Here is a 16,112-nt window from a genome sequence, read left to right as displayed (position 1 = left end):
CAGTCTTTATACACACTCAATACAGTCTTTATACACACTCAATACAGTCTTTACACACTCAATACAGTCTTTACACACTCAATACAGTCTTTACACACACTCAATACAGTCTTTACACACACTCAATACAGTCTTTACACACACTCAATAGTCTTTACACACACTCAATACAGTCTTTATACACACTCAATAGTCTTTACACACACTCAATACAGTATTTACGCACACTCAATACAGTATTTACGCACACTCAATACAGTCTTTACGCACACTCAATACAGTCTTTACGCACACTCAATACAGTCTTTACGCACACTCAATACAGTCTTTATACACACTCGGGCTAAATTATTACCAATTGGGAAACAAACATCCTCCCTTATGTGGCCTGTAGCTTTACATGTAATGTTCCCATGAAAATCTACTTCTCCCCTGCGTTGCCTGTTTGTATGTACGTCGCCCATTGATGCTTGTACTGTAGCCTCACGTGACCCTCACCACTCACACACTTCCACTGACCAAACCTCCTGTTAGTCATAAGCCAGCACTCTACCTTAAAGGGGAAGTTCAGCTAGTCTCACATATTTTTAGATGTTTTCTAGGCATGTCTGATTTTTACATCAATTAAATAATGAATAATTAAATAAAACTACCCCCTCCCACTGCCCCCAAATGTTTTTAGCTGTTTGTTTTGCCTTTTGGAGATCTGCATTCAATCTCTGGGTCGCATGGTTGCTACGTCACTGATGTGTGTATTTGCTGAAGGGTATGTGAGGTGGAATCTGATGTAGGTAACTTTGAACAGAGTCATTGGGCCATGTGAGTGTGAGCCGAATTCAGCACGTGGTTTCCCTCGCAGCCATAGCTGGTACAAAGCTCTGTTTCCTCCAGCAGCTCTGACTTTGATATGGATGAATGAAAATTAAGCAATAACACACCGTATGTGGCTAATCACAGAACAAGCTAACTAGTAACAGTAACTAAAACAAATACCGACAGAGAGGGTGTTGCTGACAAAAATAAACCCCACAACAGGAATATGTTGATCATGCGAGCACAGATCATTTTAAAATCGACTTATTTAATTCAAAGATATGTTTAAGATCATTAACACTGACAAATTATTTATCACGCAAAGTTGGATAAATTCATCTGATTACTTTTGTGACATATTCTTTGCAAAACAATTACATTAGTAGTGAAAAAAAAAACTAAGAAATTTAGAATATATTGATCCAAACTGGTTCAACGTCAAGAAAGTGTTCAGGACACTTCTAACAGGTACGTGATGTGATTTTGAATGAACCTCAAATTTTGAAGGGATTGGGGGGGGAGCAACACCATGCGGTTGTCCACAGGGACAAAGAACGCTGAGCTGAGACACCCGAGAGAGAAATGGACCAAAAGCCGTCCGATGTGTCGCCAGCTGGTCTCCTGAAATCACCACCTTCTGTTCTACCAGAGTGAACCCATTTGAGACTCACTCAGGGCCAGAGCACTTGGTCATTAACCCTCTGTCTCCCTGTCCCTCTATCTCCCTGTCCCTCTATCTCCCTGTCCCTCTATCTCCCTGTCCCTCTATCTCCCTGTCCCCCTGTCTCCCTGTCCCTCTGTCTCCCTGTCCCTCTGTCTCCCTGTCTCCGTCCCTCTGTCTCTCCGTCCCCCTGTCTCTCCGTCCCCCTGTCTCTCTGTCCCCCTGTCCCGTCTCTCTGTCCCCCTATCTCTGTCCCCCTATCTCTGTCCCCCTATCTCTGTCTCCCTGTCTCTGTCTCTCTGTCTCTCTGTCTCTCTGTCCCTCTGTCTCTCTGTCCCTCTGTCCCTCTGTCTCCCTGTCTCTCTGTCCCTCTGTCTCTCTGTCCCTCTGTCTCTCTGTCTCCCTGTCCCTGTCTCTCTGTTCCCCTGTCCCCCTGTCCCTCTGTCTCCCTGTCTCTCTGTCCCTCTCTCCCTCTGTCCCCCCGTCCCTCTGTCCCCCTGTCCCCCTGTCTCCCTGTCCCCCTGTCTCCCTGTCCCCCTGTCTCTCTGTCTCCCTGTCCCTGTCTCCCTGTCTCTCTGTCTCCCTGTCTTTCTGTCCCCCTGTCTCTGTCTCTGTCCCCGTCCCTCTGTCTGTCTCCCTGTCTCTCTGTCCCCGTCCCTCTGTCTGTCTCCCTGTCTCTCTGTCCCTCTGTCTCTCTGTCTCCCTGTCCCTCTGTCTCCCTGTCCCTCTGTCTCCCTGTCCCTCTGTCCCCCTGTCCCTCTGTCCCCCTGTCTCTCTGTCCCCCTGTCTCTCTGTCTCTGTCCCCGTCCCTCTGTCTCTGTCTCCCTGTCTCTCTGTCCCCCTGTCTCTGTCTCTCTGTCCCCCTGTCTCTCTGTCTCTGTCCCCTTGTCCCCTTGTCCCCCTGTCTCCCTGTCCCTCTGTCCCCATCTCTGTCTCTCTGTCCCCCTGTCTCTCTGTCCCTCTGTCCCCCCGTCTCTCTGTCCCCCGTCTCTCTGTCTCTCTGTCTCTCTGTCCCCCTGTCTCTCTGTTTCTGTCTCTGTCCCCGTCTCTCTGTTTCTGTCTCTGTCCCCGTCTCTCTGTCTCTGTCCCCCTGTCCCTCTGTCTCTGTCTCTCTGTCCCCCTGTCCCTCTGTCTCTGTCTCTCTGTCCCCCTGTCTCTCTGTCTCCCCGTCCCCGTCTGTCTCTCTGTCTTTGTCTCTGTCCCCCTGTCTCTCTGTCCCCCTGTCTCTGTCTCTCTGTCCCTGTCTCTCTGTCCCCCTGTCTCCCCGTCCCCCTGTCCCCCGTCTCTCTGTCTCTTTGTCTCTCTCTGCGCTCACTGGCACTTTCTTTGCTCTTTCCCCCCTGTGCCTTGCAGTCGGCCGCGTTGCAGGGGTCAGCCGAGGTCCCCAGCGCCGCTGAGCTGGTCAGTGCTATAGAGAAACTGGTCAAAACCAAGATGGTAAGTGCTTGGGAGGAGTGGACCGTGGACCGGTTTTGAGCAGCCTCCATGACATGCCACATCCCTCTTGTCCACTAACCCTCTTCTGGTTTCATCTTTTCTTGTTCCATTTGTGTTTCTTCATCCTGCTTTCTCCCAATCACTAACAGTAGACATCCGTAACTCCCCATGGCCCGACCTCCCATGCTTTAAGCTTCTGTGTTTTGAATGTATTTAGATTTATATGCGAGGATATGAACATCTCACTTCAGTAAATGATCGTCTTGGGTTTCGTATCATATTCTGAAGCATTAGCTGGCAACGTGGCTCTACATTAGGCAAAAATCTACAAGAGTTTAGATATTTTTTCACTCAAAGAGTGTCAGCAAACAAAAAGCGTCAGGCATGACTGGTTCATGTACAAATCGGTGAGCGTTTTCCACACGTCTTCCTCTGTCGTGGGCGGTTGAGTGTCGTCCCTTGTTGTAGAAGCTCTGAGCCTGATGTCCTTGTTTCCATGCCGATGTTGTAGACGCTGGAAGGAGGACCATACCCTAGTTTCAGCCCTGCGATCCCAGCGGAGCCGAGCCCCGTGCAGCCCCGGAACCCTGAGCTGGAGCAGAAAGCCAAGGCACTCCGCGGACGCATGTGAGACCCGCCGATCCGTGTAGCCTCCCGGTGCTCCCATGAGCAGTTCTCGTGTTTTAATGGGAATCTTTCCATGTCCCAGGTTTGTCCTGAATGAGCTGATACAGACAGAGAAAGACTACGTGAAGGACTTGGGCATCGTTGTAGAGGTAAGCGAGTGTTCCTGAACCAGCAGACCACAGCCCCTCTGCATTTTGCAGGTCACACATGCAGCGCTTGGGTTTTAACAGAGAGGCTCACTAACACCAGGCAAAAAGGGCACACCGAGTGTGTTTTGTTCTGGTCTTTATAGGGTTTCATGAAGAAGATTGAGGAAAAAGGAGTACCCGAAGACATGAAGGGAAAAGACAAAATTGTCTTTGGCAACATTCATCAGATCTATGATTGGCACAGAGAGTGAGTCCATCAAGAGTCCAACCTGTTTCCCACATCTGCAGTTTCACCCCCGGTTCACCCTTTCTGGACCTGCCGCACAGCCTTCAGTAAAACACACTTGTTTCTTTTTGCAGTTTCTTCGTAGGAGAACTGGAAAAATGTCTCGGAGAGCATGAGAAACTGCCAGAGCTCTTCATCAAGCACGTACGTGAAGCCAGCAGGGCAGGGCTCGGTTTCAGCCTGCCATGCTACGCGTGTGTCAGCTGGTGCTGTGACTGCTGTTGTGTTTTCCTCACAGGAGCGGAGGCTGCACATGTATGTGGTTTACTGCCAGAACAAACCCAAGTCTGAATTCATAGTGGCCGAATACGACTCCTACTTTGAGGTGAATTACGCTTCCGTTTTTTTTGTTTTTTCCTGTAATAAATTAATGAACGAGGCTGAGATCTGACCACGTTGTGTCTTTTGGATGACTAATCTGATGCTAATCTGATTCTGTTTAAACTTCAGGCAGTTCAGCAGGAAATAAACTCGAGACTGAGTATAAGTGACTTTCTCATCAAACCAATTCAGAGGATTACAAAATATCAACTCTTATTGAAGGTTAAACATTTGTCCCTGTTAAAAAATAGAGTCGTGTTTAATTAACACCTAAAGTACTCTTGGCTCATTTGCATTGTCTTTCAAACTTTAAGGACTTCCTGAAGTTCAGCAGCAAGGCGGGACTCGACTGTCAGGGCATTCAGGTGAGATGGTATTCTTAGTAATTCACCACCACACTGTACGTCAACCTGTAACACACTGCATGCTGTATGTCAACCTGTAACAAATTATTTTCTGCACTGATCATTTTTAGTGATGCTCACCAGGTTCCTAATTCTGGTTTCTAGAAAGCGGTTGATCTGATGTCGCAGGTCCCTAAACTCTGCAATGATATGATGAACCTTGGCAGACTACAAGGCTACGAGGTACTCGGCACTGGGAACCTGTCAGGCTTCTAACTGGCACAATGTGGAAGTACTGGTCCTTCACTTTCGAAGAACGCTCTTTTAGACCCATAGCTTGCCTCTGATCCATTACATCCCACACACACTCTCTCACACACACATTCACAAACACACACGCAGATGAGCAGTGACATGCGTTCGGTCTGATAGTAAAAGGTTCATATGGCAAATCCCAGTCAAATGTTTTAAAAGTTTCATATCCACTTTATTCAGTATCCATGATATGGTTCAGGACCCCTGTACAACAGTGGCCTTACTGAGTCAGCGACACCGTCTGTATGTTCTCAGCACACTGTGTGAGGCTCGTGTCGGTCACCTGCCTGTCTGACTTTTCATGCCTTGCCTCGTGTCAGTAATGGAGAGGACTGTGATAAGAACATTCCTCCATACCGGCTGCCATCACATGTGCTTTATATCTCCGTGTAACCCTCAGTCGGTGATGACGTTTATATAGCAGTGTTGACACAGTTGGTCCATAATACTCCTGTGTTGACAGCTAGACAAGCAATTGGATGCAGAGACACACACGCGCACACACACACACAAGCAGGAACATACTTTCTATCTGAGGTATTAGTTCATAAAAACACAAATATAGAAAAATACATTTCACTATTGCATATGTTAAGAACATGGTCATAGTAAGAACTCTGTGTCGTGTGTGTGTGTGTGTGTTTTCAGGGAAAGCTGACGAGTCAGGGTAAACTGCTGCAGCAGGAGACGTTCTTCGTGACAGAGCAGGACTCGGGCGTCCTGTCTCGTAGCAAAGAGCGCAGAGTCTTCCTCTTTGAGCAGATCGTCATCTTCAGTGAACTTCTACGCAAAGGTTCCTCCACGCCGGGCTACCAGTTCAAGAAAAGCATCAAGGTAAACTTGGCCGCGTTCCCGAGTTAGTAACGAAAGCAAAGTGTCTGTTTAATGTTGCGTCATGTCATTTTGAGTCATGTGCGCGCGTGTTTGCTCTAGGTAAGCTACCTGGCTCTAGAAGAGCACGTGGATAATGACCCATGTAAGTTCGTGCTGACGAGTCGTGGCTCGGCCGAGCGGTTCACACTGCAGGCGGCTAACACAGACGTTAAACAGGTGTGGGTGCACCACATCACCGAGCTGCTGGACGCCCAAAGCAACTTCCTCTCAGGTGAGCAGACTCATACACTGGTGCTCCGTTTGCTGCTGTGTGTGTATGTGTGTGGCTCCGCTGGTGTGCATTTATGCAAGTTTCCCCTTCAGGTACATCTTTTCTTTTTACCACTCCATGTTCAGGTGTATTTTGGGCATGAAGGCTGTAGTGCTGTAGGTTTATTTTGCCGTGTGTGTGTGTGTGTGTGTGTGTGTGTGTGTGTCTGTCCCTCCTTAGCTCTTCAATCCCCCATCGAGTATCAGAAGGAAAAGGGCACCTCCCACTCGCTCACACGCAACTCGTCCAGCGGGGGGCGCAGTGGGCAGGCCAGACCCAGCTCAGCAGCCCTGGGCAGCCCAGAGAAAGCCCCTCTGTCCGGCCGTGCCTCCACCCCGCTGAAGCTTCCTACCTCCAACGGCAACCCCTGCCTTGAGCCTCACAAACACGAGAGCTCCAAGGTGAGTGTGCATCCAAACCCTCCGTTTCCGTGGCCACGGCAATCCCCCTACACGCCTGTCCTTGCGCTGAGGCGCAATTCCTTTAACCACTGTTTAGAAATTAACAACTAGGGGGTTTTTGAGTGGAATTCAGTGACTGTTGCGTTCTGGACACTGTTACTCTATGAGCTGAGGCTGGAATGTGGTTGGGTGGAATGTGGACTGTGCTGAATCTCACACGTGTCGACGACGCTGTCGTCATCAGCTGCTCATGCTCACATCACAGTACTCCAGCAAAGCTGAAACCAGCGCTGCTGGCAGCAGCAGGATCTTATAACCATATCTTCTGGATGATTTTGCTGAGGCTCTGTGAGAGGTCATTGGGAGGGCGTGGTGCTTTTCTTACATCCCACTGGTTCCCATTGTTTTAATGAGGAACTCATGCAGGTCTGAAATACTGCTGCATTCCTTCCATGTTTTTAGCGTGATGTAATCCACTAACTCACTGTTTCATAACCCTGTGATATCGTATTTCACACTCTGTCAATAATCAAAGATCTGAATGTGTACATGGTTGATATTTTGAGTGTCTGATGTATATGTTTTTTTCTGTGTATGTGTTCTTTCTGTGATTGGTGTATGTGTCTGTGTCTGTGTGTGTGTGTGTGTGTGTGTGTGTGTGTGTGTGTGTCTGTCTGTCTTCGTTTTAGGGCTGTAACGGCGTGTCATCCTCCATGACGGTGACTCAGGACTACAGTGCACTGAAGGAGAATGAGATCTGTGTCATGCAGGGCGAGATAGTGCAGGTGCTCGCAACCAATCAGCAAAACATGTACCTGGTGTACCGCCCAGCCAACAGCCAATCCCCTGCCGCCGAGGGCTGGGTGCCGGGCAACATCCTCGGCCCACTCAGTAAAACCATCACAGACACTGCTGCTGACTCAAATATCAAGTAAGTGTCAATCAGCACTAACTGGAGCTCTGATTGGATGGTTAAACCAAGACTCTACCCCTTTGTGAATGCCCCTCCCATTTTGTTGGAACTAACCTGGATATGTTGGACCTTCTCCTTGGGGAGATGTTTGGTTTTGGGTGTATTTTTGTTTGTTTGTTTGTGATCAATTAAAACGTGATTTGATGAAAGGACTGTAGAAAAGCATTGTTTTGCTTTAGACAGAAGACAAAGTCTTACATCAATGTGGAAACTGATACGTCTGGACTCTTATTTCTGTTTCTAACACCGTGTTTTTGTTGTTTCTTTGGTTTTTGTTTTTTTGGGTTTTTTTTTTTTTAGATTAAAAATGATAATATAGGCCATCTGATGGACTTTGAATAGTTTCTCCTGATGGAGAAAGTTTCTGTTATTGTCTATGGCAATTTTGTACAGATTATGTTGTTTTAATCTTATTTTTCAAATGTTTCATTCAGTTCTGTTCGTCTTTGTTGTGTTTTCCCTTAATCACATGTTGCCCGGTTACTGTAAATACTTTTTTGTTGTTTACTCCCTTCAGTACATTCCTGTAAAAAGTCTTTTGCACTATTTAAGAGAACTCTTATTACTGAAGTCAGGTTTGTGCAATACGATGATAGTTGCAATGTTCATCATTGTAGTTAACTAATAGTTCTAAATGTATTATTTTAAATATGTAAAATAAAATTTTGACATGAGCATGACTTAACAAGTCAATTTATCTTGCTTTTCCTAGCAGGAAAGATTAATAAAGCAAAATTTCTTTTCACAGCAAGTCATAAACCCCAATCTCAAAAAGCAAAAGAAAAATTGGTCTGTTGATAACATTTTTGAACTAAGACCCTTTTATAAATGATAAATTACCTGCCCAAACTGGCGCGTCTCGGAACTATGATTTTTTACTTTATTTTGCTACTTTTGTTTGTGCTTTGTTTTAAGCCTGTAGTGTGTAGTCTCTTTATTTGTGTTTGTACTAACCCCGCTGGTCCGTGACGGTAGAGGTTGGTCACAAGCCGCCGTGTCCACCGTGGTGTAAGAACGCGCAGCTACGGCATCGGTAACGAGGCCTGTGTGGGTCTGGAAGCCCTCTGATTAAACCCCAAATTGTCACACGTGTTCATTCTCTTTGTTTTGAGTTATGACCAACAAGAAAAAGCCAGAAACATATCCGCTGGTTATGTTATGGATGCAGGCTAACACGGTCCGTGTGGCCGATATGTGTGGTGGTCGTGCCCGTCTTTCTGTCGGTCTCTCGGTGGCGTCTCCGGTAGATCTTGAGTGTTTCCCTGCCCTTGTGCTCGCGCTACGAGGGAGGTTTGACTGGGTCGTGTTTTGACACAACAGGAAGTCGCTCTCGTGGAACACGCTCCGCGCCCGCAAGCGCGCTGAGAAGGAGGGCGCGGGGAAAAGTGAGCCAAAGCTCGAGAATGGATCACGTAAGCCTAAGGACATTCTCAGCAGCAAGGTCAATGTGAAAGTGAGTAAGAGGGTGTGTTTGGCCCACGGGAAGTACGTGTGTCTGTGAGTGTGCGTGCGTGTTCGTGTGTGCGCGCACCATCACCTGTGTGTAAAATGAGAACACGAGCACGCGCTGGCCGAATGCTTAGAGAATTTTGGTTTGCTCGCTGAAAGCATGACGGACACTGGTGCATAAACTGATTTCATTATTTAAAAAAAAAAAACACTTTAAAAAGCTAAAGGCTTAAAGTGCAGCATGTCTTATTTGTCTTGTTGAAATCCAGTTCATTATAATATAAATAGCAATAATAGGCTATTTAATCTAAAATATTAACAAAATTACCGATAATGTTTTTAGTCTGTACTTCCCCTATCTTGCAGCCTGCGTTAACCATTATTCGCAAAGTTAATGACTAACTTATTGCTGTAATTGCCAGAGAAATGGCTTTGTGACCCCTGTAACACGCACCCGAGGCGGCGCTGTGGGCTGCCTAACTCTGCTCTCTCTCTCTCCGTGAACCGCAGGAGTCTCACAGCTCAGAGGAATCAGAGTGTGAGGACGAACTAGACCCCAAAACTAGCATGGAGGTAGACACCCTTAATGCACACTGTCTTCAGATAGGGCGTAGCCGTAACCTGTGACTGTATTCTGTTTTCATACGAGCGAGGAGCGAAACCTCAACTGAAAATAATCCTTGATGAGTAATCAACATAAATATGTCAAAGGGAAAAAAAAGTATTATATGACTGTAAAAGGGTTGAAAAAAATTGGAAATGTGGAAATGAATAATGTAAGTATATGGCAAATCGTTGTATAGTGAATATAAACATGTCTCATGATCGCCACCTAGTGGGTGGTTGTAGTGAATTTCAAATGGAATATAGTAATGTGAACGAACTCATTGGATAAGCATGTTCTCTCTCTCTCACACACACATTCACACACACACACACACACACACACACACACACACTTCCTCCTGCCAAGAGTGTATAGTTTGTTTGTCACTTTGCGGAGATCTTCGTGGTGATGCCATTACTCTTTCATAATGCTTATTTTTCTATTTCACAGTTAATGAACCCCAATTTTATCCAAGAAGGTAAGCTTGTGTGATTTTGATTATGATATGAGCCCATGTGTCCTAACCCTTGTTTTCTGTTCATATTAACCATGTAAAATGTCCATTTTTGTAGTATTAATGTCTTCATCATTTTTCTAGGGTAGTCAGATTTAATAGTGAATGAGTGATATAGATATATAGGGCATCTTAGTTTGCTTGTGGTGTGAAGTGGCTCCAGAGTTCCTGATTGCGCTGGCGGATGTGACGTGTGCGCTGGGGGAAACCGTGGTCCTGTGCTGTAAAGTGTGTGGTCGCCCCAAACCCACAGTGACGCTGAAGGGCCCAGATCAGAGTCTACTCGTCAACAACAACCGCTTTACCATCAACATCAGGTATTCACACAGCCACCACTGGGGGCAGCCAATGAGGTGCTTCTGTATTGAGAAGCTCATAAAGAAGACTACCATCTATTCAAATTCCATCTTTAACAGGACCTTATAGTCTCCATGGAATGAATCAAAATGTTGAGTTTACTAAAGACGAGCCTGAATCATACTTTTACATAAAGGAAGCCATTTCCACTGCATATTACAATACAGATGCTTTGAACATAGAGTTTCAACATTATTCATGAGTGGATCATATCAAATACTTCAACCAATCACCGGTTCTCTTACTGTTTTTATTACAATTAAAGTGTTTTATGTCAGTAACTCAGGTCACTGGTGATTCCAATAAGACTTTATAAGGACTGCAAGTTTGCTTAAATGTTTTTTTGGGGGGGTGGGGGTATAAATGCTCAGTGCTCAAGGAACCAAAAAAATGTATTGTTTGTGTAAAAAAAAACAAAAAACCAACTTCTAGTGTTTGTTTGTTTGTTTGGTTGCTTGGTTTGTTTGTTTTTAATGCAGTGGTTCCACATGTGTTGTGGCTGATCTGTTTCCAGGGAAACTGGTGATATTTTGCTGAAGATCTGTAACCTGATGCCCCAGGACACTGGCATCTACACGTGCGTCGCCGTCAACGACCACGGAACGGCCTCGTCCTCCGCATCCATTAAAGTGCAAGGTGAGGCGCCAGCTCGCTCTCCACCCTACGAACCTGCTCAAGCTTACCTGGTCCAAAAAATGGGGTTGGGCAGCATTTTTACACCAACCAGTAAGTGACGTATGTCATTCCAACATTTTCCTGGCGGGGTTCGGCGCTGGTTAATAAAGGAGGCGTCAGCTTATCGCTCTTGGTCTGCTCTGTCTTCGGAAGGTGTACCAGCAGCGCCGGTACGGCCAGTGGCCCAGGAGGCTAGCAGTATGGCGGTGGTGGTGCACTGGGGTCCCCCTGCCAGCTCGGGAAACTGCGCCATAACCAGCTACACCGTGGAGTACAGACAAGAGGGTAACGTGCCCAACATCTGCACAACATTCACCTCACACCCTCATGTGCGGAGTGAGGAGTGGGTGAGCTTAAAGCTGCCTCGTGGATCAGGGAGTCTTACGCTGATGGTGAAGGCAAAGGTTTTGGAGAGGTGAAGTGGTGAGTGTACACGCCGTGGGCCACGCGGTTAAGGCAGGAGAGACTTCGCCTTCCACGACGGACTCATCAGAGTGTAGCTCTCTCTCTCTCTCTCTGTGTAGTGCGCTCAGGGAGGTGGAAGCTGAGAGTTTTTCCTGGCACAGTATGCTAAAGCGCTCATCATTTCTACACAAGCATGCTACGCCACCCCTCAGTCTAACAGGACCATGCAGTATGGGGCCGTATTTTCTATAATTAGCTGTTTAAGATGTCCAAATTGTTTGAGGAGCAAAATCATTCAAACTGATCATTTAAGATTCCTTCCAATGTACAGTATGTATATTATGCTAAAAAAGTGTGTGTGTGTGTGTGTGTGTGTGTGTGTGTGTGTGTGTGTGTGTGTGTGTGTGTGTACATGTGCCTTTGCAGACTCCCTGGTGTGGCAGCAGTCGGTTGTCTCTACAGCAGATGTGTGTGTGAAGATTGAGGATCTAATTCCGGGTGGGCACTACCAGTTTCGAGTCCGCGCCAGCAATCCGTGGGGCACCAGCGCCCCCAGCGAACCCTCCAACATGGTCACACTGCCCAGCTGTGGTTGGTGCTGCACACGCATGTCTCTCCAACATGAGCTGATGAAGCAGTTGTTTCAAAGGCACTATTGGGAGCATTTGCGATGTGATGTTTTCAACTTGATACCTGACCTTTCCACAAATGTGGCTGTCCACAGTGTCCACTTACGATGGAACTGGAATACAGTGGAAAGACAACTTCGAGTCACTGTTTACAGAAATCTGTGAAATCGGAAGGTAGAGTGTCGCACTGTGCTGCTTCGTCTTACGATATCTGAGGTCTGAAATGGTTTTAGACACTGTTTACCAGCAATCTCTCCATCTCCCTGTCTCTCCATCTCTGATTTCAGGGGCCGTTTCTCTGTGGTGAGGAAGTGTCTGCAGAAGGCCTGTAAGAAGGAGGTGGCGGCGAAGTTCGTCAACAAGAAGATGCAGAAAAAAGAGCAGGTGGCACACGAGGCTGATCTCCTGAAACACGTCCAGAACCCTCAGCTGGTGGCGCTGGCCGACACCTACGAATCGCCGACCGCGTACATTCTCGTCCTAGAGCTGTACGTCTGACGCGCCCAGACACCTCCAAACCCAATACTTGCCCTGAACACATCCTCCCCCGCAGTTAAAAGTGCTTGTTGGGTGCGTGTGTCCAGGCTGGAGGGTGGGCGTCTGCTGGACTACCTGGTAGCCCATGACGAGCTGATGGAAGAAAAGGTAGCCTATTTCATCAAGGACACGCTGGAGGCGTTGCAGAGCCTGCACACCTGCAAAGTTGCTCACCTGGACCTGAAGGTGACATCTCAAAATATTTCATTCATGCCCTTTTTCTTGGATGAAATCGGAATCTTTAATAAAACCATGTATGATCTGTGTGTGAAACTCCACTAAATTATATCACACTATCTATAATTCTGTTTTAGTACATAAATATCACAGTTTTACAGGTCTTTCACAAGGGGTTCACAAGTGCTCTCTCTCTCTCTCTCTCTCTCTCTTTTTTTGGTTCGTTCTCCGATACACATTTCTGTCTTCTAGCCTGAAAACCTGATGGTTGACCTCCACAAGCCTGCGCCCTGTGTGAAGCTGATAGACTTCGGTGATGCAGTGCTGATCTCGGGCCACCGGTACGTGCACCTCCTTCTGGGGAACCCCGAGTTCGCTGCTCCAGAGCTGATCCAGGGAATGCCAGTGTCCCTGTCCACGGACGTGTGGAGCGTGGGAGTCCTTGCCTACGTCATGCTCAGCGGCGTCTCCCCATTCCTGGATGAGAGCCTGGAGGAGACGTGCGTCAATGTCTGCAAGCTGGACTTCTGTTTCCCGGATGAGTACTTCCATGGCGTGAGCCAGGCGGCGAGGGACTTCGTCGTGTCGGCACTGAGCCTGGACCCCAGGAGGCGGCCGAGCTCGTCCACGTGCCTGCAGCACCCGTGGGTGGGCACGCACAGCGCCGACTACTCCAAAACGCCGCTGGACACAGCCAGGCTGGCCTCTTTCATCGACAGGCGCAAACAGCTGCACGATGTTCGGCCCGTCACCAACATTAAGGGCTTGGTCTCTAGCAGCATGGGGCACACCATATGAGAGTGGGCACCTTCTCCACGCGAAGAAACATGCTAGCCACAGGGCCACATGCATTGTAGAATGTCATTTCAAAATGTGCTGTACTGCACACAAACGCACGAGTTTGCATAGTTTTTCAGATGTGTAACAGGGATTCCCTGCTCCTGGGAATCTGACACTGGAATTTCACAGAGAGCTTGCCATTTTTCCAATCTTCTGGAATCTAAGCTAAAAGACACAAGGCCCTGTGCTGGGAAGCCCTGGTATACTTCTGAAATAAGGTCTGTACACTGATGAATTACAGAACTGTCCTAATAAAAGGAGCAGCGTGGCGGGTATGCGCTCTCAGTGTTAGCAACAGAGCGTGAATACAATTTAGTTTAACCTTTGAATGTACAGGAATCTAGAATGTGGTTTGCCATTCTTCTGTACTTCCTGAAAAGATATTTAGCACTGTTTTTTTGTTTTTTTGTTTTTTTTTAGAAAATGCATTGTCTGTAGATATAGGGCAGCAGATATTTTTACAAGTTTAATATGACAGTAATGGAAATGTATAGGATATTAAACGGTTTGAATTTTCAGCACAGCCATTCCGGTTCTAGCTTATGCCCTGGGTTTACACGTCATACACACTTTTACGATAGGTCATGGCTTTAGTTTCTAGTAGTAAATTATTCAGTGGTTCCACTCATATCTGAGTTAAGGGATTTTGAATCCTTTTGTGATGCCTTTGAACAGGAAGTGACATGTGTTGAATTATTTTAGAGTTGAAGTATTCATTCCTGTTTGTTATATTTGAAAATGAAAGACATTTAGATTTTTTTGAATACTGCTCTGTCTAGCCTGATTAGACGTTGCTTATTCCAACCCACATCAGTGTTAGAGAACAGCAGAAGGAACCCTAAGCCTTAAATATATTTATTCTCTTTCTACCATGTTTATATAATTTAACTGTGAGTTTGTATTTTTTACATTTATAACCGTTTTATGTTTTTTGTTGTTTACTTTAAGATTTTTCACGTTTTCCTTTTTTTATGCTGTTTTTGTGTGGTGTTATTATAGAAATGGGCAGATACATGTTTGAGAGCAGAGACATTTCCTCGGAAGGTAACCCTTATTTCAGCACAAAACTAAAGTATATGTACCCTCATAATCGCTTCAGAACGTTTCAGTGCAAACACCTACTTCAGCCAATCAGCATTGTTTAATACATGTAACTGTATATAATTACTTACATGAACAAATTATTTGTACTCGTTCTGTACATTTTCAAAGATACTATTACCTTCATTGAATTCTCAGGATTGAGGATAGCCTATTCATTATCAGATTTAAATATTAAAAACAGTGGGACTGCCAATCATGAACAGGACAGGTGAGTGAGATTTAAATATTGACAGTGTGACCGCCAATCATGAACAGGTCAGGTAAGTCAGATTTAAATATTGAGAGTGTGACTGCCAATCATGAACAGGTCAGGTGAGCCTTTGAAAACACAAACTATAATTCTGGGAGAACTTTACATGAAACAGGAAAAAAGTACAACCTAAGCCAATTTATCAGGTTTCTTATATCCCACCATCCTTAGTTTTGTTGAGGATCACAGAGAGATGCAATACATTTACCTTGACAGGACGCATCATCGTAAAGAATGCCATAACAGCATGATGAGATTTGTAATCTACTCAGTATTTCATGTTTAATTCAAAGTGAGCTCGCTACACGCTACGTGGTGTGACACTCCACTGCTACGCCCAGCATCTGCTAGTACGTCATGTTTGCTTTGTAGCACAAGGGTCTCTATTTTTCTTTAATAGTATTCTGCAAACAGCAAAGTCCTGTCTTTGTCATTCTAGCCATGTTAATAGTCTTGTACATAACTCTGTGTGTGCAGTTTGCATACGGAAATGTTCTTTCGTGAATCATATGGGCTGTTTGTTTGTTACTGGATGTTTAATAAACAGTGCTCGTTTATAGATAATAAAAAAAAAACCTTTCAGTTGTCTTTTAATAGTCATTTCTATTTGAATAGTCCTAATAGTCATATTATAATGCATAATTGTTGTACAGTGTCTGTCTCTGGAATTCTCTATATTTCTGCAAATATGACCTAAAGATTTTTCATAGAAGTCCTAAAAGTAAATAAAGCAAGCCAACTGAAACAAATGTTCTGAAATTACTCCTGAAATTTAGTTCAGAGACAGATGTCATGTAATTTCTTCAGTTGTATAATTTTAAATTCATTGTTCAATCAATCGAGCAGCAAACAGGCCCAACCACCACAACCACCGTGTTTCACAGAGGGGATAAGGTTTCTCCAAAGATAGAGCTTCTGATTTTAACCTAAAAAGAACAATGTTGGTCTCATCTGGTCGGAAAGCATCTTTCCAATAGTCTTGTCCTGGGAATCTTTAGCAAACTGCAGACAGGCAACGGAGTTGTTTTTGGAGAACAGCAGCCTTCTCTGTGCCATGCTGCCATGCACACCACTGCTGATCCATGTTCTCCTGAAGG

General features: G+C 45.8%; 1 protein-coding gene across 2 annotated transcripts in view; it reads left to right on the top strand.

Moving 5' to 3' along the window:
* The window catches only part of kalrna (kalirin RhoGEF kinase a), a 141,060-nt gene extending 126,477 nt beyond the window's left edge, over nucleotides 1–14,583 (top strand). Inside the window, exons 37-60 of one of the 2 annotated variants that reach the window (XM_035536268.1) lie at nucleotides 2,828–2,911; nucleotides 3,423–3,538; nucleotides 3,621–3,687; nucleotides 3,831–3,934; nucleotides 4,048–4,117; nucleotides 4,212–4,298; nucleotides 4,424–4,516; nucleotides 4,609–4,659; nucleotides 4,804–4,881; nucleotides 5,602–5,787; nucleotides 5,887–6,058; nucleotides 6,278–6,498; nucleotides 7,188–7,429; nucleotides 8,792–8,924; nucleotides 9,431–9,493; nucleotides 9,978–10,005; nucleotides 10,196–10,358; nucleotides 10,913–11,034; nucleotides 11,227–11,358; nucleotides 11,905–12,069; nucleotides 12,203–12,281; nucleotides 12,395–12,595; nucleotides 12,692–12,830; nucleotides 13,074–14,583. In XM_035536268.1, coding sequence (XP_035392161.1) covers nucleotides 2,828–2,911; nucleotides 3,423–3,538; nucleotides 3,621–3,687; nucleotides 3,831–3,934; nucleotides 4,048–4,117; nucleotides 4,212–4,298; nucleotides 4,424–4,516; nucleotides 4,609–4,659; nucleotides 4,804–4,881; nucleotides 5,602–5,787; nucleotides 5,887–6,058; nucleotides 6,278–6,498; nucleotides 7,188–7,429; nucleotides 8,792–8,924; nucleotides 9,431–9,493; nucleotides 9,978–10,005; nucleotides 10,196–10,358; nucleotides 10,913–11,034; nucleotides 11,227–11,358; nucleotides 11,905–12,069; nucleotides 12,203–12,281; nucleotides 12,395–12,595; nucleotides 12,692–12,830; nucleotides 13,074–13,619 — 3,342 coding nt within the window. In that variant the 3' untranslated portion in view covers nucleotides 13,620–14,583. The remainder of the gene's footprint in view (nucleotides 1–2,827; nucleotides 2,912–3,422; nucleotides 3,539–3,620; nucleotides 3,688–3,830; nucleotides 3,935–4,047; nucleotides 4,118–4,211; nucleotides 4,299–4,423; nucleotides 4,517–4,608; nucleotides 4,660–4,803; nucleotides 4,882–5,601; nucleotides 5,788–5,886; nucleotides 6,059–6,277; nucleotides 6,499–7,187; nucleotides 7,430–8,791; nucleotides 8,925–9,430; nucleotides 9,494–9,977; nucleotides 10,006–10,195; nucleotides 10,359–10,912; nucleotides 11,035–11,226; nucleotides 11,359–11,904; nucleotides 12,070–12,202; nucleotides 12,282–12,394; nucleotides 12,596–12,691; nucleotides 12,831–13,073) is intronic. The other variant, XM_035536272.1, reaches the window with a different exon arrangement.
* The last annotated feature ends 1,529 nt before the right edge of the window (nucleotides 14,584–16,112 follow it).

Source organism: Electrophorus electricus, chromosome 2 (genome assembly GCF_013358815.1).
Source record: "Electrophorus electricus isolate fEleEle1 chromosome 2, fEleEle1.pri, whole genome shotgun sequence".
NCBI lineage: Eukaryota > Metazoa > Chordata > Actinopteri > Gymnotiformes > Gymnotidae > Electrophorus > Electrophorus electricus.
This window is presented reverse-complemented; position numbering and strand designations above follow the sequence as displayed.